This window comes from Gadus chalcogrammus, chromosome 8, assembly GCF_026213295.1.
Source record: "Gadus chalcogrammus isolate NIFS_2021 chromosome 8, NIFS_Gcha_1.0, whole genome shotgun sequence".
Classification (NCBI taxonomy): Eukaryota; Metazoa; Chordata; class Actinopteri; order Gadiformes; family Gadidae; genus Gadus; species Gadus chalcogrammus.
Genome location: NC_079419.1, coordinates 26,725,046 through 26,747,745, shown reverse-complemented (window position 1 = coordinate 26,747,745; position 22,700 = coordinate 26,725,046). Strand labels below are relative to the sequence as shown.

Sequence of the window (22,700 nt, the reverse complement as noted above, 5' to 3'; positions counted from 1 at the left end):
ACTACTAACGTGAGCAACAACCAATATAAAACGGAAATGTACCAAGATAACATCTCGATATTTGCTGTTACATGACATGGTAAGTCTCACGTTAGCTTAAGTGTAATTTATAATACTTTTGCAGAGCGACATCAAATCTCGGCTTACCCCAAGCAGAGAGCTGGAAAACTGAAAGAGCATCCGGTTTGCGATCATATATATAGATTTAAAGGTAACAGTAGATTGCGCAATGGAACTCATTGCAGGACAATTCAATATACAGGCTATATACACATTTTAGCAGGAATTTCAATAAAAAAATTAAAGTATTTCTTATACCCGTTACATATATATGTGTATAATTGAGCCATATTTGAGCCAGATGTCGAGGTTGTCATACTCAGAAATTGGAATCAAGGCTCTATACACCCCTTGTGCTTGCAAAAAGACACACATTCACTTACACAACCACACACACACACACACACACACACAATGGCCCTTGTGTGTGTGAATGCCTCTGTCAGCCACGGAGCCCACGATGACAAGTGCCTTTGTTTGTCTCGTTCACGAGTGTTTAGAACGCGACGCGTTTATGGAGATCTTGAATGAAAGCAGGGTTCCGACATAGTAGTATAGTAATATATATTATTAAGCAGCAGTTTGGGTTCCATTCTGAATTGTTTTGAGCCTTCCAAATCATGGAGGCTACAGTTAGTTCTATAGGTGATCTTAAAATAGTTCATAGCTCAGGTTAGGGACTAGTTGGCTGGTTCTCCCTCTGACGTGACCGTTCAGCATTAGTAAACTATTAAAACAAATGCAAAATGGAACAGATATGACAGCTATGACAACTTTTACAACTATTAAACTAGTACACCTACATAGCCAACCATTTCAAACAGTAAAACTATAAAAATATGAAGATGATTATAGAATAGGTAAAAACATTTTGCGCGGACATGACTGACATGCATTTGTATTTCTTTGTCCATTTATTGAAGAAACCTGAATGGGGTTATGTTTCGTGGAACCATCCTCTCCCCCCCCCTCCAACTGTTCTCTCTGGTGGTCTCTCTGGGGGTCCCGGTCCAGGACCACAGCGGTCAGCCTCCCATCCCAGTCTCAAAAGACTGATTGTCATTTCGCACCATTTCTCCTCCATCTCGAGACATCAGAGCAGTAGGAGGAGTAGGAGTAAGGGGAGGACAAAGAAGAGAGGACGGCTTGCTGTCCGTTACGCCCCGAAGCTTGGCAGAAGCCATGCTGCGTACTCAGACCCAGAGGGAGACAGAACACCTTCAGGCCCCTGACAGCCCTGCTGTTATCACCCCACGCGGCAGTGTATTGTAGGCCCACTGTTGGGTGCTGATGGGACGTCGGTGAGTCGTGCGTCACAGCTCTGGTTCAGAGTGTTTTCTACTCTGGTGGTTCGGTTTCGCACGCAGTTAATCAACATCGTTGGATATGTCTGGACCCCCGGGTCAGAAACCAGCTCTGCGGGCCAGCGGCTCCCCAAAGAGCCGCTTCCAGGTGGACGTTGTCATGGAGGCAGAGAGAGCCGAGGCCTCCACAGGGGGTCGGTCACCAGCTCCCGGGACGGATGACCTCAAGGGCCGGTCCAGAGTGGTGGTGGGCTTCCTGGACCCAGAGGGCCTTGGGAGCGCTATGGACATCGGACTCCCACCCGACGTCTCCCATAACGGGGACACGGTGAAGAGCGACTCGGTCAGCCTCCACTCCACAGGCACGGGACACACGCACGTTTCGGACTCGCAGTCCAACACCTACTACATGCGGACGTTTGGACACAACACCATCGACGCCGTACCCAACATCGACTTCTACCGAAATACCGCTGCGGCGTTGGGAGAGAAGCTGATCCGACCATCGCTGTCAGAACTCCATGATGAGCTGGACAAGGTAATGGCCGGAGCACTGAACAGGTCTTAAGTTACTAAGTAGGCTACTTGAGTACTTTACTCAGTTAATTAAACAGCCCTGCCTCATTCTGAGGCATGTTTAAACAACATTTGAACCTCATTGCGATTATATGAATTTAAGGATAACATTAGGCCCTTTCAGATTATAAACCTATATTCTGCATCCCATACTAAATTAATATTAATCTAAATATGTTGATGAGAGGGATGTGACCATTCGGTTTTCACAAAACCATTACGATTTCACCGATTGTTATTTTTCTTATAGCTCCTATTGTTGACGGTATATTCATTTGTAGGTTCACTGCTAATCTAGTATTAGTGGTAGAGTACAATGATTAATATGATGAGTCTATAATTTGAATTAAAGACGGGAGAAAGGCCTGTCTCACACACTCTGACCTCCATGTCTCACATTAGCCTACGGATTAAAACTTAAATTGTTACACTGGGATTGACCTACAAGTCCTTCTCTTCCAGTAGTCATTAATGCAGCGGCCACGGGTTATTAGTACGACACACATTCCGCTCCACCCACTGCACAGGACAGGCCCCCAATGTGACATCAGCGGCTGGCCTGACACGCGCGTTGACACACAATGCACTTATTCTGCCGGGTGACCCGGGCTTCCCGGTGCCCCGACACGGACAGTCTACCGGTACCGTTGACAGAGAGTCACAGAAACATTTTCTTAAAAAAAATAAGAGGCCTCCAGCTCCTATGAAGAGGAGTGAGGGCGCGTGTCTCAACTTAGGAAGGAGGGGGGGGGGGGGGGGGGGGGGGGGGGGGGGGGGGGGGACGGACACACAGCCATTAATAGTAGCTTAAAATATATATTAATGAATCCCTATTTTAGAGAGCAACACATCCACATATGCAGCACCATTATTGGACTAATTAATTCTCTGACAATAAGCATAGAGTTGTAACACGGCAATTATATATGCAAGGGTTCTGACCACTTTGCAGGATAGAGACATGAACAAAACCTTTAAAAAGTTGAGTCGGCTTCAATTAAATATGATTTTTTCATGTTTTTAGGAAGTTGGATCTTAATGTGCACCCATACATAGGAGTAGGATAATTCCATCCATCTGTGTTTAGATGAGATAAGATGAAGGCTAATTATAATTGGAAATACTCCCCTTGAAATATCCTACGGGAGAAAAAAAATAAATACATTATTAAACAATTAAAAAGCATTGATCAAAAACAATATAGTCACAAAAGATAAACAGAATCTGTACACAAAAGGAGTCTTCGGCAATGGAAAAATATATGTAGGCTATGCATTATTGAAAGTTGAGGTATAATACAATAGTTACAATCATTAGTCATAATACTTGATGCTTCATATATAAGATAATGCAATGCAATTGATTCAGCACAGATTTGCGGGCAAAATAATAATTGGCAAAAATCAACCAACTAAAATAAAGTTAATAGAGCTAGACATGAACCTATTTACATATTTTCCATCGCCTGGCACCATTCTGAAACAATATCCTGTGATGAGACTCCCTTTGTGTCGTTAACATCATCCCTGTCTGTGCTGTGATTGGCCAAAGGAGCCCTTTGAGGACGGTCTGGCCAATGGGGAGGAGCCCTCCGCAGCAGAGGAGGCAGCAGCCTTGGCAGCCAAGCAGGCCAAAGGAGGAACTATCAAGTTTGGTTGGGTGAAAGGTGTCCTGGTAACTGAGGCCTCTTGTTTCAATAGTTTGACTGACTGACTGACAGAATGTTCGGTTGACTGCTACATTGATAATTCCCAAATGTTCCCATTGATCCCATTGACTGTTTTGGATGGCTGACAGATCTGTCTGATTGTTTGATCAACCAATAGACATGCGGTTGTGTGCATAAATCAGTAGCCTGTCTGTGTTTAGGTGCGCTGCATGCTCAACATCTGGGGGGTCATGCTGTTCATCAGGATGTCCTGGATCGTTGGCCAAGCAGGCATCGGTATGTTGTCATTCGCAACCTCCGCCTGTTTAGGCTCCCCCCACATTGTGACATCACAGACATATCCCCTACAATCTGGTGATGATGTGATTGCGTTGCAGGGCTGACTATCGCTATCATCTGCATGGCAACGCTGGTCACCACCATCACCGGACTGTCCACCTCTGCCATAGCAACCAACGGATTTGTGAGAGGAGGTTTGTTTAAAGGAGACATATTATGGCGTTTTCACAACTAGTAAACATAGTTGTTTCTGGTGTCCGTAGCTTTAATGCAAATGAGCTGCTGCCCATTGACCAATGAGCTGTCAGACTTAACCACAGCATGGAGGAGAAAGGATTGTTTCCATCTGCGGACTCCTGGAGCTCTATATCTACATGATATAAGTAGTGCTGTCAAGTGATTAAAACATTTAATCGCGATTAATCACATTAATGTCGTAGTTAACTCGCGATTAATCACACATTTTTTTCTATTCTAAATATCCCTTGATTTCGTGCTGCTAGCCTTTTAGTGAGATCATAGAGTGTTGAGAAGGAGAGAGAGAGAGAGACCCGCTGTGAATAAACCCGGTCCACTTGACATCGGGTAGGTACATGACAGTCAGAGGCGGAGTGGCCGTCGGGACGATCGGGAGATTTCCCGGTCGGCCGGCCGGCCAGCGAGGTCAGGTGGACCGGCCCGCTATTGTGTAGCGGCCTGCGAAGTCAGTTGGACCTGCCCACAATTGTGAGCGGCCGCGAATTGTCTGCAAGCCGGCCCTGAGCATAATTTATTCCCCGTCAAGACGCCATGAAAATCCCCGAAATAAACAATATATGTCTCGAGAACATCCAACCAATATTTATACCACTTGCTTACTCTCTATGTCTCATTCATGGTTTGAATGAATGAGACACACACACCACACACAAATAGACACGGTGGTGGAGTGGTAATCGGGAGAGTCGGGAGAATTCCCGGTGGGCCGTTAACGTTTCGGGGCTGTCGGGCTGATTACTGCGGGATAACAATATTGTTTATAAAAATATTTATAAAAGTTCCTTGCAGCGCCGTCTAGCAGCCTGAACTGTGCAACCGCAACCTCTCACTCACTCAACAGATGCAACACATACAATCTGTCACCGTCGCAACCAATTCGATTTTGTCTAGAGGGGAGTAACTGAGCGGCCCCTCCCTCCCGAAGTGGTACAGCCCAGGTGGGCCTTGAACTGCGAATGGTCAGAAAGACATAACAGATATTGACAACATTGAACTCTCGTGCAGGCTACAACAGAGTGACACACAAACACACACACACACACTTTTAAAGAGTTTTTCACCTGCTCCGTATCCTTGCTTGCCCCAAAAAGTTTGTGCGGCGTGCTTGTTGTTTTGTTTCTGGTGTAGTTAGATCTGGTATGGTGTTTTAACGTTTGCCAAGCCAAAAGAGCGTTAATTGCGAGATAAAAAAAATTAACGCAGTTAAAATTGGTTTCTGTTAACGCCGTTAATAACGCGTTAAACTGACAGCACTAAATATAATATAATATACTGTAATAATAATAATATTATAGATGGGTATTTATTGTGGCAACCCGGGCCCAGGAATGTCTCGGTTTTACAGGAAATCACCACACTTCACGTCTGGTTCAAAGCCCTGGAGGGCATTTATTCGGGGTAACTCAAAAACCACGTGGATGAGGATCCCACGTGGGGAAAACGAAAAGAACACAATGACTCCATGAGCCAGGGAAAAAGGGGGTCAATGTTCGGTTCTCTCGGGGAGAGGGAGGTCGATCCCGTCGGCGTTCTGATTCACAGCGGTCATTCCTTGGCCAGGGTGCGTCCTCCCTGGGGCCTGTCGAGTACGGGTCGGTTCACCTTCCGCCTGCTCGTCCGTCCATAGTTCTGGGGTACTCTGGTTTCTCCCGGCTCCAACTCTCCTTGGGAACAGGTGAAAGCGCTTTTTAAATGATACCACTCTCTCCTCGTTCCCCGCCGCAGGTGTACCCTATCTCGCCAATTAGTGTGACAGAAGGGCTGTCCTCTGGCTCCGCCTGCTGGGTATGGGCGGTACACGCCCTCCACAACCTCTCCCCTGGGCCGTCCAGCCCGAGGGGTTGGGGACGGGTGCCACATTATATAATATTATATCTAATATCACGGCCAAACGCTATGCGCGCCTCGGATGATATTATGAATCATAAAGACTGCGTCTGACGTCTCTGGCACTTTCACAACAAGCAAAGACTCGTAGTGGGGGATATCTCAGCCATGGTTGAGAAGAACAGGGGGAAAGGAACTTTGGCCTTGACTCTCTGAAGTCTATGAATTGTGACATGGAGGAGAAAGGCATTGTTCTCTGGGAGCTGAGATGCCGAACTACCGCCGAGCACCCCGTGGCGCACCTCCGCCGAGGCTTCGGCAGCACCGCCGGCAGTCTGGCAGCTCCGGCGGTGTACTCCGGGAGCTGAACTGCCGCCGAAGCTTTCTGGCTGCTCCGGCGGGTGTCCTCCGGGAGCTGAAAAGTCTGGCGGGGGTAGCTTGGCGGCAGTCCGGCAGCTCAGCTCCGGGAGTACAATCCCTTTCTTCTCCATGTCTCCTCCTCCAGAATGCCGCTGACGCTTTGACGGCAGTCCGGCAGCTCTAGCGGTGCCGCCGTCAGAGAAAGGGATTGCACTCCCGGAGCTGAGCTGCCGCCGAGTTCCCCCTGCTGGAGCTGCTCGTCCGCTGGTCCACAAAATCTTAGCTATGCTCTGATTGGAGGGGATTGGGGAAGTGGGAGGTAATATTCAACTGTGCCCCCTTCCTACGTAGGAGGGGGGCGCTGAAACTGACTGGCTCGTTTGGTAACTATAGGCGGGGTAATTTCAGAAATGTATATCTCACTCAAAAAATCATGTACAGACTTTCTTCAAAGTTTGTATGTGTGTGGGAGCACCAGGGACCCAAAACAACACTCCAAATCCCAGGAAAAGTGTTGTTTTCATAATATGTCGCCTTTAATACTCTAAAGCACCCATCAGTTAGAGTTCATCATTATGTTGCCACTTATCTACTGGTCACTGTTAATAACTTCAACACGTACTGGTCTGACTGGTTTTCCAATAAAGGGTCAGTACCATTATGTAAAGTAAACAGACTTTTATTAATCAATTCAACAGTTTTCCACTGTGGCATCCGAGACATCTATTGTCACATCACACATCCATCGAAGTCAGGCCTGATTGGTTGAACAGGGGACATATGGGAATTAAATTAATGCACAGGGAGAAATAAAGGAATTCGCTGGTTGCTATATACAGACGAAGAAGAAGCACTTTAGGTGATTTCATGGCAGGTCGGTATCCAAACAATCAGTGCATTTGGGTTCTGAACAATTTGGCAGTAGCGCAAGTGTGGATGTAGGAAACGGGATTTGAGTCTGTACATTACATCTCCCTTCTGGTCCAGGAAGATTCAACATGATCCCATCAGATATTGGATCGGACTGGATGAAATCCTCCAAATAGGTAGTTCAAAACCATTGGGATTACTATTAAATCAGATTAGATCAGGGAATCATATCGTAGCTCTAATCTTGATAAAGTCTTCAAAATGCATTTGAAGATTAATAGATCGGATTGGGATTATTTTGATTCTTTATGTTGTTCTTTAAATCCTATGGAGGCTTAAAGCACTTGTAATCAGGATCTGGTTACCTCTGATCTGACTTGGTAATCTGAACCTGGGGCATCAAAATATGGGATTTCCAAATCGATTCAGAGCTGATTGAGATCCAAAATTCTAAACGGAAGAGTTGGTTGGAGGTCGGGGGGGCCGTGGTGTCTGGGTGGAGGTCGGGGGGGCTGTGGTGTCTGGGTGAGGACGGAGGGCTGTGGTGTCTGAGTGGAGGACGGAGGGCTGTGGTGTCTGGGTGGAGGACGGAGGGCTGTGGTGTCTGGGTGGAGGACGGAGGGCTGTGGTGTCTGGGTGGAGGAAGGAGGGCTGTGGTGTCTGGGTGGAGGACGGAGGGCTGTGGTGTCTGGTTGGAGGACGGAGGGCTGTGGTGTCTGGGTGGAGGACGGAGGGCTGTGGTGTCTGGGTGGAGGACGGAGGGCTGTGGTGTCTGGTTGGAGGACGGAGAGCTGTGGTGTCTGGGTGGAGGACGGAGATCTGTGGTGTCTGATAACGAGGGTCTCTCCCCAGGAGGAGCGTACTACCTGATCTCCCGCAGTCTGGGTCCTGAGTTCGGCGGATCCATTGGACTAATTTTCGCTTTCGCCAACGCCGTTGCCGTGGCGATGTACGTGGTGGGCTTCGCTGAGACAGTCGTCGAGATGCTGAACGTAAGACACACTGTTAAGTTATTGATAATTTTATGGGTATGCTATTGGTGAGGGATTGAAGTATTCCTTGCTCTGTTATGTATGTTCCCACTGTATGTTTGTTACTGATCCACTGATGCCACTTACTGGCCAAAGTTATAATTGCTCGGCTGCATGTTCCGTAACTATTACATACACGATTGCTACTTGCTACTTCTCTAGCTACAAGTTAGCCTCGGAAAACATTGTTGCTATTTTCAAGCGACCCTGAAGAAAGCGTTAACTGGAACGTGTCTTCTGCGTGGATTCTTGGAAGAGGAGTTATGCAACTGTCCACCCCAGCAAGGCGCTGGGGGTAGAGGACAGCATAGCTGTTGATAATGCAATTTATAATGTCATTGATAACATTATTGGTGTATTATCGCTGGCGGTCAGGATGTGGATGCGTTGATGACTGACGAGCTGAACGACATTCGAATCGTCGGAACGCTGACCGTCATCCTGCTGCTGGGAATCTCAGTGGCCGGGATGGAGTGGGAGGCCAAGGTACACAGACACACACACACACACACACACCAGGGAGTGGGAGGCCAAGGTACACACACATATTCAAACACAACTACACACAAACACACCAGGGAGTGGGAGGCCAAGGTACACACACACACACACTTATACACAACTACACACACACACACTAAACAACTACACACACACACAAACACCAGGGAGTGGGAGGCCAAGGTACACACACTTATACACAACTACACACACACACACACACACACACACACACACACACACACACACACACACACACACACACACACACACACACACACACACACCAGGGAGTGGGAGGCCAAGGTACACACACATACTCATACACAACTACACAAACACACTACACAACTACACACATACACACACAAAAACACCAGGGAGTGGGAGGCCAAGGTACACACACACACACACACACACACACACACACTTATAAACAACTACACACACACACACTACACAACTACACACACAAAAACACCAGGGAGTGGGAGGCCAAGGTACACACACTTCTTTTTTTTTTATACTTTAGTTTTTATTGAGTTTTTAGCACATCACAACTACACATAGTAAGATCAACTTGCAGATGTTAATTCAGTGCAGATAAAACAAACATACAGTAATACAGTGTACAAACAATTATAACAAAAACAAACAAAAACGGAGCCTGTGGGAAAACGTGTTGTAGATAAAAAGATGAAATACATACCTATGTAAAGATTAAGCGCAGCTCAAGTAGCTGCCTTACACTTGAATGCAAACAGACTGTGAGCCAGTGTCCTTATAGTTTGTCTAAGTAAAGTATCCACTTCTGCCATCTCTTAGCATACAAATCTAACCTCAAACGTATCACACAAGTCAGTCGTTCCATTGTCCTTATTTCCTGAATGACATCAAACCATTGTTGCTGTTTAGGTGAATCAGGTTTATACCAGTTTCTAGTTATGGTTTTCCTTGCTGCGGTAAGGAGTACTTTTACCAAGTATCTGTCCCTCTGTAGAGTAACCAGTGAAATGTGACCAAAGTATAAGACAGTGCATGACAAAGGAATCTTATATCCAAGCACAATAATTAAGATTAAATGTACATCTTTCCAAAATGGCTTCAGTTTTTCACAACTCCAAAAAATATGCGTGTGGTGTGCTTCTAAGCAGCCACACTGTCTCCAACATGGTTGGGGTGTTGAAGATGCTTTACTGCTGATTTTAGGTGTAATAAAAAACAGCACCAAATTTTTCCAGTTGAAAACCCTCAATTGATGTGAACTTGTGGAAGTATGTTGAGTTTCACACATATCGTACCATACATCTGATGAAATGTCTACATTTAATTCTTTTTCCCACCTTAATTTTAGATACAATGTTGAGTTGCCCTTACATTCCATAATACTGTCATAAAACATGGAGATTACTTTTACACTTTTACTATTTGGTTTATATGCATTGATCATATTCTTTATAACTTTATTTCGTGAGAAGTTTCCATCTTAATTTCTTTATTATAATAATCTCTAAATTGTATATACCTAAATAAGTCCCGATTATGAAGAGAAAATGTTTCTTTTAGTTTTTGGAAAGTCTGTAATTCTTTGTTTTTTTCCATCAGTGTACACACTGCCTTAATACCTTTTACTCCCCATTGCTTAAATATGGCATCATTTTCTCCTGGTTTAAATTGAGTGTCAAAGGCTAACCATCTAAGTGCTTTCTGGTCTTTCCTTAGTTTGAATTGCCTTACAAAATCAAACCAAAACTCCAGTGAGCCAGAGGTTATTGAATCTCTTTGACTTTTGACTAATCGGGGGATTTCTTTTTCTCCTAAAACCGACTGGATCTGATAACCCTCAACATATGTCTCAATTTCCTTCCATCTAGCAAAATAGTTATCATTACACCACAGAAAAAGGGGACGGAACTGAGCTGCATAAAAGTAATCTTTGAGATTTGGGAGTGCCATTCCTCCTTTATGCTTGGCCAACTGCAGTGTTGTGTATCTTATTCTAGGCTTCTTTCCATCCCAGATAAACCTAGAAATAAGTCTATCCCAGGTAAAGAACTGGTGTTTAGGAACCCCTACTGGCAGAGCTTGAAACAGGTATAGCAATCTAGGCAACATGTTCATCTTGATTACATTTATCTTACTACCAAAATCCAATGAATAGGTGGACCATCGTTCAATATCCTTTTTAATATTCTGATTAATCAAATTATAGTTTGCCTTGTATAATCTGTTCAAATTTTTTGTAATGATTACCCCTAAATATTTTATTTCTTCCATATCCCATTTTAAATCATGCCTATGTTTTATTTCTTCTGAAGGCTCGTAATTAAATGACAAAAGTTGTGTCTTTGTAATATTTAGTTTGTAACCAGCATAATAATTAAATTCTTCGAGGATGTCCATCAATATGGGGAACGACTTCTCAGGATCCACTAAATGGACCAAAATATCGTCCGCGAATAAACGAATTAAATGATCTCTATGTCCAATTGTGATGCCTTTTAGTTGTTCATGTTGACGGATTGTCTGGGCCAGGGGTTCAATATACAAAGCAAATAATGTGGGGCTGAGACAACAACCTTGTCTAGTTCCTCTTTGTAATATAAATGATGGAGATAATGACCCATTAATTTTAATTTTTGCTGTTGGTTGTTGATAAAGTGTTCTTATTAAATCAACAGATTGCTCATTGAAGCCAAATCTATCTAAAGTTTGATACAGGAATTGCCAATTGACCCGATCAAAAGCCTTTTCGGCGTCGAGGCTTAGCACTACTGCCTTTTTATTTCCCCCTTCTATTCTATCTATCAAATGTAGAGTCCTTCTAATATTGTCATGCGTTTGTCGGCTTTTTACAAATCCTGTTTGGTCCTCGTCTATTAATTCTGGGAGAATATTCTCAAGTCTTTTTGCGATAATGGCTGTGTACATTTTATAATCTACATTGAGAATTTAAATAGGCCTATAATTACTACTTAATTCCCTATCTTTGCCCTCCTTTGGGAGTACTGTAATGACTGCCTCATTCCATGATGGCGGAAGTTTACATTCTCTTTTAATCCAATTAAATGTTTTTAGCAGGAGTGGAGCTAGTTCTTCTTTAAAGGTTTTATAACACTCCGCAGGGAAGCCATCACTACCTGGAGTCTTACTTGATTTTAAGTTGCCAATTGCATTATTTATTTCTTCTAGTGTAAAATCTGCTATAATGAAATCATTTTGTACTTTGCCAATACAAGGCAAATCAAGCTCATTAAGAAACATTTGCATGGCTTCCACTTTGGTATCGGAGGTCTCTGTATACAATTGTTTATAATAATTTAGAAATATGGCCTATATTTCCTGTGGTTGATATTTCAAATGATTTGTTTCTGGGTCCCGTACCTTATGGATGGAACTATCCACTTGTTGTTTACGCAAGCGTCGGGCAAGTAATTTGGCTGCTTTAGGACCTGATTCATAATAGGTCTGCTTATAGAATCGGGCCGTCTTCTCAATTTCTTGTTCTAATAGATCATTCATCTGTTTCCTTAATTGTTTTATATGCACCAGCAGTTCTGGGTCTCTGTTTTTTTTATGTTGTTGCTCCACATTTGATAAATCTAATACCAGGTTATTATATTCCTTGATTTTCTTTTTTTTGTTTAATGCTGTTAAAGCAATCAAATTCCCACGCATCACCGCCATCAATGAGTCCCACAGTATAGATGGGTCCACCTCGCCATTGTCATTTATCTTCAGATAATCTTTAATTTCCAGTTTTATCTGTTCTACAGCTGCTTTGTTATTTAACATACCTAAATTTAACCTCCAACCCGTCTTCCTCTTCCTTCCTTCTATTTGAACTGTCAAGTACACAGCACTGTGGTCAGAGACATCAGCTACCCCAATTCTACATTCTTTCACCCTATAACAGTCACTTTTTGGCATAAAAAAATAATCTATCCTGGAGTAAGTACAATGTGGAGCTGAGTAGTGAGTGTAGTTTGTGTCAAATGGATTAATATGTCTCCAGACATCACAAAACCCGATATCATCCCAGGCTGTGTTAATCAATTTTGATAATTTATTTCTATTTCTCGTTAAGCTAGTTGTGTCTAAATGTTGATTTAATACTACATTAAAATCTCCACCACATATACAGACACCCTCAGCTTCCAGTGCAATCACATCCATTAATGATTTGAAAAACAGTTTGTTAGTATCAGGTGGTGCATATACATTTACTAAGGTTACTACATCCTGCTCAATCCTACCCTTAACAATGAGATATCTGCCCTCCTTTTCTTTTATTTCTTTAAAAGATTCAAATTTGAATTTATTAGCGACCAGAATAGCAATCCCTCTTCTATGACTTTGCACAAATGAATTATAGAAAGTATTTTTTAAAACCAAATCGTTTCAATTTCTCATGCTCTTGTTGGGAGAGATGGGTTTCTTGCATAAAAATAATATCTGCCTTCTCTTTTTTCAATTTTGCCATTACCTTAGACCTTTTAATCGGGTTTCCCAAACCGTTCACATTTAAGGACATTAGCTTTACCTCATCAGGCTGCATCATAATTTAACTGAGTCAATCTTACAACATTATGTTTCCACAGGCTTACCTTAGTAACCAATGATAACTGGAACACAATAACAAGCCCAGAACGGCTTAGAACAAGCATTATAACAGTAAAGTGAAAGGACTTCCAAAGTCTGAAGAGCATTCTCCAGTTTTCAGCTGAGGGGGAAATAAACCTCTCACAAGGAAAGGGCCCCCTCCCCAATTAGTCCGCTACAAACTCACTTGAACTTACGTGCGAGTCCGTTGGTAGGGCCGAACTCTCGCTGCCCCGCCAGCCAGCGCATGAATACAATGTTAATCTTTATGTTAAGGGTCGCTTGTTTATCATCAATTTTTTAAACACTACTGTTCTTCCTGGCGTCTATGCTGAAATTTCCGTAGGCGCTCTTTAGCGCGTCTGGCAGTGCCTACATCTGCATTTGATCCCACTCGCTGCCACGGTGTAGCCCGCTGGAGAAGCTCCAACAGGTGACTCCTACCGGGTGGTCTCTCTGGCACCTCCACGCTGTATCCCCGCTGCCGGAGCTCCTGCGCTGCCTCCCAGGCACTGCCGTACACCTGCACACCGCTCTCCCAGTGAATGCGCATCCGCGTGAAGGGCGTCTGGAAACGAATGCCCTTTTCCTTGAGAGCCTTTTTGATATTGGTGAACGCCTTGCGCTGTTGTAGAACGGTAGCTGTATAGTCATGATCAAAATACAGCGGTTTCTCTCCCATTGTGATTTTCTGTCGCCATGCTTTTTGGATAACCGTTTCCTTGGTGCTGTATTGCTGGAAATTGATGATAATAGACCTCGGAGGCGAGTTTGGGCCCGGTTTGGGCGCCAGGGCTCTGTGTGCGTGTTGTATCTGTAAATCCACATCGTCGTTCAGCTTGAGTTCGGACCGGAGCATTTTTTCGACAAACTCCATCACCGAGCCTCGTTCTGCGTCCTCCGGCACACCGTGGATCCTCAGGTTGTTTCGTCTTGCCCTCGACTCTATGTCATTCAGCTTGTCTTCTAGCTTCTGCTGATCCTGTATGGTTTGCTGAAGGGCTGCGTTAGCCTCCGCGCTCCACGTTTCGGTGTCGTCGATCCGCGTAGCCATCGCGCCGATTTTCTCGTTGTGCTCCTGCATGGCTAGCATGTTTGTAGCTAGCTGCCGGTTAACATCTTGCTTGAACTCGATGAGTTCTTCTCTCATGTCACGTTTAATTTCGTCTTTGAACATTTTTAAGTCTTCCTTTAGTTCAGACTTGAGTTCGCTGATCTGCTTACTTATAGTTTCAAGCCCTGTGCGCACCGCTCCCGGTGTTGAGTCGCCGCCATGTTGGCCTTCATCTCCCCGCATGTCGTCCTCAGCTTGTTCTGCACGGTGGGAATCCTTCTCCGCTGTATCTTGCGCCCCTTTACCTCTGCCTTTCTTTCCCCCCATCATAATCTTAAAAGAGACCACTTCGTTATATTTTAATTAAGTTAGCGGGGGTTAATAATACGCTGACTCGCGGGAGCAAAGTGCTCAACCTGCCATCTAGTTCTGTAGCCAACCGGAAGTCGGTACACACACTTCTACACAACTACACACACACCAGGGAGTAGGGAGGCAAAGGTACACACACATACTCCTACACAACTACACAAACACACACAGGAGTGTGTGGCCAAGGTACACACACACACATACTCATACACAACTACACAAACACACACCAGGGAGTGGGTGGCCAAGGTAGTACATGCACTCACACACAACTACACACACAAACACCAGGGAGTGGGAGGCCAAGGTACACAGCAGAGATGGAAATTAACTTTTTTGCCCACCAGCCACTGTGGCAGGTAGATTTAAAAATCTACCAGCCACTCATCTTTTTTATACGCTATATATTTTTTAATATATGCGTACATTTTAAACAATATAATAGTAACAATAGATAAGAAAAGTGTTTTTCACACACATCAGTTGGTGTTACGATGACAAGTTTGGGGATAATTCATTATCCCCAAACTTATTTTCATTAAAAAAAGTATTTTCATTAAAAAACAAATTGACATTAATAATAAAACAACATGCATGGCTACACCATCATAAGTCAATAGGAACATTTGTTTTTTTGTATTTACATGTGACTGCATACAAATGTGTCCACACAGACATGGTAACTAACGTATGATAGTAAGCATTATATGCCCTTAACACTAATATTCAGAAGAAAATATGTGTGGCATTCAGTCCAATGCTGAAAATATATCTGTGGCATTCAGTAGGCCAATGCTGTGGTAAAGTGTGTAAAGTATGACCAAGTGTTTCTTTCTGTTCAATAGATAGATCTTTATCAATCCCCTGTAGGAGAAATTTTTTAATGTTTGTCCCTATAAAACAATAATGGTAAAATAATAAATACAAAACACGACGGTAACTGAGTAGGTCAAACCGTCCAATCTGAAGGCTCTACTTAACCACTCCCCTATACTCACTTCCACCAATGCAAAGCGAACAGAACTGAGTAGGGGAGGGCGTAGCCTAACTAGTTTGTGAACGACCCAGAGAAACGCAACTCAAATTCGATGTGAACATATATGAGGCTTTAATAAAATCCCGGACGATTTTGAAATTCCGACACACATTTTTTAAAAGTGTGTCAAAAAGAGGGCATGTCCGGGCAAAAGAGGACGTCTGGTTACCCTACCGTGTGGCGTGTGAGCGTGTACATGGGTTGAATTGCGTGTGTCTCACGCCGAACGCGTGAGACTTGAGAGCCCTGTTACCGATATTATCCCGGATATTGACAGTCGCAGTTCAGCAAAAGAGGCGTAGAGGAAGAAGGGGCCCGGATGTTGACAGTAATGGTTGTGGAACTGTGCAGCGCCGTATATAACGAATGTATGAGATATGCAAATTTGATCGGACCTGACTGGAATGTATTACCCGCCACAGTGGCGGGTGAAGTGACACAATTCACCCGCCACCATACAAATCCACCCGCAAATGGCGTGTGGCGGGTGTTAATTTCCATCCCTGGTACACAGACAGAAACACACTCATACACAGCTACACACACACACACACACACACACACACACACACACAGACACAGACACAGACACACACACACACACAGACACACACACATTAGGGAGTTGGAGGCCATGTACACACACAGACACACACATATTGGAAATAAGTAAAAAGAATATCCAAAATGTATTCACTCTCTTGTGTATGAAGTAATACAGCAAATGTTTTGAACCTGAACCTTTGAACTACAAAGTTTTCTCTCGCGAGTGATTCAGAAGTATCAAGCCAAATCCGCACCAAAGTTCAAATATTTAAACCGAGCAAACAGGCAAATGAGGCAACATGTGTACCTAGTGCCGTGTTCCGATATCCATACTTCCATGAGTACACTTAAACGAAGTACGCTATCCGCACTCACTAGGTGTGCTAATTTTCAGATGTCAGTGTTGTTCCTAATCAAATACTCTGTGGTGCACTAACCGGAAATTACGATCACGACTGCCGCCGCGGCTCCTCCCCCGCAATAAACATCCCGCTTTGAATGGGGAAATCTTTACGCCTAGCTGCTATGAAAAGCTATAAAAGCTATAAAAACTACAAAATGACTATTAATGCAGGCTATGTGCAAAATGCGTTGACTTTGGCTCAGCCTGGCTCCACCCTCTTCCGCTACATAGCTAAGATGGCTGCCGTTGAGTACGAAAAGGGTACGGCGATCCACACTTCGCGACTGACCGTTTTGAGTACACCATCCGGGTCCTTTCAGTTCACTTATTTTTGCCCGATCTGAATCGGAAAGCCCTACTTTCTCAAACTTAGGCTAGTAAGTGCGGATAGTGGATATGGATATTGGATATTGGAACACGGCATTGGCCTCCCATATTAAGCAACATGCTTCCTGGATATTCATGGTCACATGACCGATTTCAGTCTTCTTTTTCTTTTTTACCCAATTACCATTCCGAGTTAGTGCAGTAGCGCCTCCAAATGTTAGGGTGTGGAACATCACTGGACATTTAATGGCTTACAAATATTTTCTTTAACAATCCTTTTAGTTTAACATATGTGATAAGATTCTGAGCAGTGGGTTTTAGAGAAGTGAATTCATAGATAGTGAAGGGAAAAACGGTCTGTCTAGTTACTGGACCAGATAAAATGAGACGGAGAGGTAATAAAGTCTGTCGGCATGAGGACCTTGGATTTATTAAGTAAAGTGGCAACGGTTATACAGAGTCATAAAGCGTGAGAAATCGAATATGTCTAAGTCCCTAATCAGCGCTGATGGTTCGTCCAGAGCTTCGCCTCCGTGGAAGGTCTGCTTCAGAAGAAGGTGAAGAGTCTCTGTGTGACACACTCTTATGCTGTATCTTCCTCTTGGTGAGGTGTGTGCGTTTGAGACGTATGTGGTTCTGTGTGTCTTTGCGTGACCTTGGCTCTCAGGCCCTAGTGTATCTTCTCGTGTTCTTCCTGATGGGGGAGCGCCTCAAAGAGTCTCCTGTTTGTGGCCCTCCCGTTCTGAGGATGAAACAGTGAATTGTCTGAGTGTTTACCATTTGCCTGGCGGAGAAATGGGGCCTTAGCTCTGGCCTCGACCTGACTATGTTATCATGTGTGTGTTATGTGTTTAAAAGTTGAATGTAACTGCCATGTGTTGTGCTCATCAGGCGTTAAGAGTTGACTATTGTAAGGTGACTGCCATGTGATGTGCTGATCAGGCTGGGGTAGGAGTTAGCTATATTTATAATGTACATGTGATGTGCTCAGCAGGTTATTTTGCCCAACATATCCCCCTCAAGTCGTCGCAAGACGACTTTTACTCATTAGGGATACGAGGGATAGGACTCCAGCGCGGGACTATCATTATAACACTTTTAGAAGTAACAGAAAGAAGGCAAAACAATCATAAAAAACAAACAACCATGAGTATGGGACTAAAATAAGTCGCTGGACCGGGTGTATGGGGAAACCACGTGGGAGAAACGCCACCCATGCTTCAGACATGGGTATGCCATACACACCCCACCTAGGGGGTGGCATCCACCCCGGCCTTACATCGCGAACAGACGATACCAAGTAAAGTGGCAGCAGGTAATACACAAAAAACAAACATACCACAAGCATACAATAATACAAAAAACAAATAACAACAACCAACAACAAAACTAACACCAAACCCTAATAATAACAACGAAATGCAACAATAAAACAAACAGTAAACAATAAACAAAAATGCAACAATCACACAAATACTACACAATAACAATCACAGGAAAGAAATGCAACCTATAAAACGTGTCCCTAAATAATAGTAATAATAATAGAAAGATATGAGGTAGATAACGAATGGCAATCCCCCTCAAGCCATCCCTAGATGACCACACACTAAGGATGTGAGGAGGAGTTAGCTGGTCGTGTAACAATAAGCAATCACACGCATGGGGTATCCAGGGTAGGCACGGGGCACGGGAACAACTGAAACCACGGAATAGCCCTGAGCGTCATCACGGGCAGGTGGACGCAAGGCGCCACCTGAGCATTAGACCCTTTTATTCAACTGCGCTCAGGACCTCATCTGATAAACGGGCAATCAAGGCCCCTGGAATCTCGCCCGTGTGTATCCCCGAGCTCCATCTAGTGGGACAGCGATATAAACAACAACATTTACGTTCCCGGCGTCGGTTGCGTAGACGCGGGCATAGATATGGGAGCGGCTAAAAACAGTGAAGCGTACAGAAGCGAATACAGCCAGGGGCGCCCTCAAGCCTTAAGGGAACGGGCCGCAGCCCCTGGTGCCGGAACGCAGATCCCTGGTCCGGGCGACGTGGGTGCATCAGGTGGGAGGGGGGTGGTGCCGTTGGCGGGGACGGGAATGCGGGAATGGGGCAGCCCACCTGGAGAGGTTACTAGCACGTCACAGGCGGGGGGGGGGGAAAAAAGGGGGTGTCGTGGTGGGGTTTCAGCATACGGTGGTGGAAACAGGACGCCGGGGCCGTGCACCTGGAGAGGCCACTAGCACTCACGGGTAGATGTCCGGCTTGGCGAAGACACAGTCGAGCTCGTACTCAAAGTCAGGGGTTGCAGGGCGAGGGAGGCCATACTCACAGTCAAATTTTTCAGGCACCATCTGGTCGTCCAGGGGAAGCTCGTCCAGGCAATCCAGAAGGGGCATGAGGGGGGCTGCTTCGGAGTAGGGAGGGGGCTGTTGTTTCTCCTTTTCGAGGGCCGTGGTGATGAGGCGTGAGCAGAGGGTGCGGGCACAGGGGATGCAGCAACACCCGCAGCAGACCACAATCCCGACGAAGCAGGCCAGGGATGTCAGGACGGCCATGAGAAGGCCCTTCCACTTGCCGAACATGTCGGTCATCCATTTCTCCATGGGGTTGTCGATCCCAGAGTCCTCTGCCATCTGGACGGAAAGAGCTCGAAGGCCGGCCAGGGCCCTTGTCACTGACCCGTCAGGGGCCGTGTTGTTGGGAATGAAGGTGCAGCACTGAGCCCCAAACATCGAACAGACCCCCCCTTTCTCGGCTAACAACATGTCTAGGGCTAGACGGTTTTGATACGCCATTAGAGAGGTGGCGGCCAGTTGTGAGGCCAAGCCTTCTACCGCGTCGCGAGTCAGGTTGGATAGGCGCTGGACGTTGTAGTGAATGTAATTAATGCGATCTACGTTTTTGTTGGGGGTGATTGGAATTATGGCAGAGATAAGGGGTATGTTCTCGAAACCCGCGGCTATCTGGTCTGCTAACTTAAACTGGTTCGGAACGCCCCGGGGAATGCCTATGCTATCCATGTACGTGGGGGTGTTCTTGGTTAGGTCAAAGTGGTCGGTGAGAGCGGAGTTGCGGCGGTGTCGAGAGGTAGTTTGGTTATCGGGCCCGGGCGAACCCCGGGTAAAGAGCGTGACGGGCATAAGTAGGCGCACTATAATGCAGGTTCCGGACCATTGTGCCGGGAGTGTAAGTCTAAGGGTGAATTTGTCACAGGACCAGAATAGGTCTTGGCGTCCCAGGCCCGGTTCGGTCATGTTGGGCCAAAGCGTAACGTTCGCGATGGAGTGGCACCACGACGGCGGTACCGCCCCAACATTCACCGCACCGACCCTGGTGATGCAAGAGTGGGTGTACTCCCCAGGGGAGTACACCGGGGGAATTGAGTCGTTAAGGCCGGGTGGAAACAGAGAGCTAAGGAGGCCGCAGCCGGCCGGTTCGGGGGTAACAAACAGAGCTAACATGCAGTGAGAGCCGATGGGGTCGCTGGTAAAATCGAACAGTACTGGGGTCGAGATTAGATGGGGGCGAGCTGACGCACAGGCTACGCAGTCGGACAGCCCCTGGAATCGGACCGTAGCAGCAATCCAGCTAAGCCATGCATTATCGTCTGCGTAGCCGGTCGCGAGCGCGATGGAATCGTGGGTGGGGAGTCGCCCCACGGAATTTAAATCAAAAATCGTGACCGGGCCGTCGCGAGTCATTATGGGTCGGACGGGGGTTTAGGAGTTGTCGTGTTGGCCCTGGAGGCTGGTGCGGTGGGTGTGGTGGGGGCCTTTCTGAAATTTATTTTCAACAAAGCCGTCGTGTCCGGGCCGGACTGGGATATCCCGAACACGAGGTAGGCAGAGTCCGTATTTACCCCGCACGCCCGGGTCGACCCAAATGCGGGGTTGCCCCATCCTTGGTACGGGTTGCTGGTAATGTTCCTGAGGGTAAGGGTGATTCTGCCGTTGCCTCCCGAGAGGAAGCCCTTCGCCTGTAGTGCGGCCGTCGCGTCAGGCCTGTGGAGAGTCTGAGAGCGGTTAGTCACATAGTACCCCTGGTGCCTCCCCGTCATCCATAGTACATTACCCCATCCTCGACACCAGCTCTGGCTGTTGTCCGGGGACGTCATTACCCCGTTGCCCTGGACTCCCGCGAAGGAACCCTTGGGAGCATCGCAGATGTATGCATCGTACTTCTCCCAGGCTGCGGGTCCGCCTACGCACGGAACGACGTCGCATAGGAGGAAGGTATAGGCGGCGCTGGAACCATAAGTATAGGTTAGGGATAGCCCACCGTATTTGTTGAGGCAGGGGTCGCTGGGGGATTTGGCGGCTTGCAGGGGTCTCCTGCGGCGGTGTGGACTCTGGGTTGGGGGTCCCGATGAGGGTTGTGTCGTCGTAGACGGGGGCTTGATGGTGGGGGACCTCCCCGGGATGGCCGTATGGAAGTCCACTCCCCACAGGATGAAGAAACCCATCATGGCCCCGGTTATTCCTACCATGCCGATGATGCAACGTCTATTGGTCCGGGCCTCCTGCGGCGTCAGTGGTGGCCTCATGGTGCAGCCGGGCGAGGTCGCGTTGAACGGTAGCCAAGGTGCGGTCATGCGGGTTGTCGGCCTTGCGGGTGGTAGACAGGTGGTGCCAGCGGGCGCCGCTCCTTCCTGAAAGGGAGACAGAGAAGGGGGTGGCCAGACGTACCTCATAGGGGCCTTCCCACCGTGGCTGAAGGCAGTGTCTCTTGTGGACCTTGACCCAGACCCAGTCCCCGGGATTAACGAGGACGGGGTTGGGATCTGCGGGGGTCGGGAGGGAGGTGACCTGTGTGTACAAGGCTCGGGAGGCAAGGGTCAGGGCCTGTACATATTCTAAGAGGGCTCCATCATAATGGTCTAGTACCGGGCCCCTGGGGGGAGAATGTGGGCTGGGCGTGGGTTCTGTACATATTCTAAGAGGGCTTCATCATAATGGTCTAGTACCGGGCCCCTGGGGGGAGAATGTGGGCTGGGCGTGGGTTCTGTACTTGGCAGGCGTGACAGTCTTTGATCACTTCCTGGATGCTGGCTTTCATTTCGGGGTGCCACCAGTCTCGCCGGATTGTCTCCATTGTCGCGGTGGTGCCCTGGTGGGTGTGGGAGTGGTGTGACCGAGCCATGAGAGAGAGAGCTCGGGAGCTGAGTGCCGGTTTGCCATCTGAGTAGCGGTAGATTTCGGATTCGTCCTGAGTGCATCCTTGTGCGATCCAGCAGCTCTTCTCATAAGGACCGGCGTGTTCTTGCATCTCGCCAAGGTATATCAGGAAGTCGCTCATGCTCCTCGGGTATGGCTCCCCGTCTATCAGGGACGATAGGTTGACCCGGAAGGAGGCCAGGTCCAATGCGCTGGCGCCAGGGGCGCCGATTTGCGTCCGTATCCTTTCTGCTTTCGGCTGGGCTCGCTCTGGTGGTGGTAACCTGGTTTCGGGGGCCTGGGCTTGGCTGTAGCTTGAGGAGGAGGGTGTCCAGTTCTCGGCGCTGGGTGGTTGCTGGTATTGTAACAGGGGTGGTGCGGGCGCCGGCACCGGGGCGGCCATTGTGTACCCAGGGTAATTGGTGGGTTGGTATCCCGGCTGCAGCCATCCAGGTGGCGGGGGCCCTTGACA

General features: G+C 46.7%; 1 protein-coding gene across 1 annotated transcript in view; it reads left to right on the top strand.

Annotated features, from left to right (window-relative positions):
- Positions 1-950: 950 nt before the first annotated feature.
- The window catches only part of slc12a2l (solute carrier family 12 member 2-like), a 132,038-nt gene continuing 110,288 nt past the window's right edge, over positions 951-22,700 (top strand). The window contains exons 1-6 of the mRNA XM_056596289.1: positions 951-1,902; positions 3,492-3,614; positions 3,810-3,885; positions 3,987-4,082; positions 8,056-8,195; positions 8,610-8,720. Coding sequence (XP_056452264.1) covers positions 1,447-1,902; positions 3,492-3,614; positions 3,810-3,885; positions 3,987-4,082; positions 8,056-8,195; positions 8,610-8,720 — 1,002 coding nt within the window. The 5' untranslated portion in view covers positions 951-1,446. The remainder of the gene's footprint in view (positions 1,903-3,491; positions 3,615-3,809; positions 3,886-3,986; positions 4,083-8,055; positions 8,196-8,609; positions 8,721-22,700) is intronic.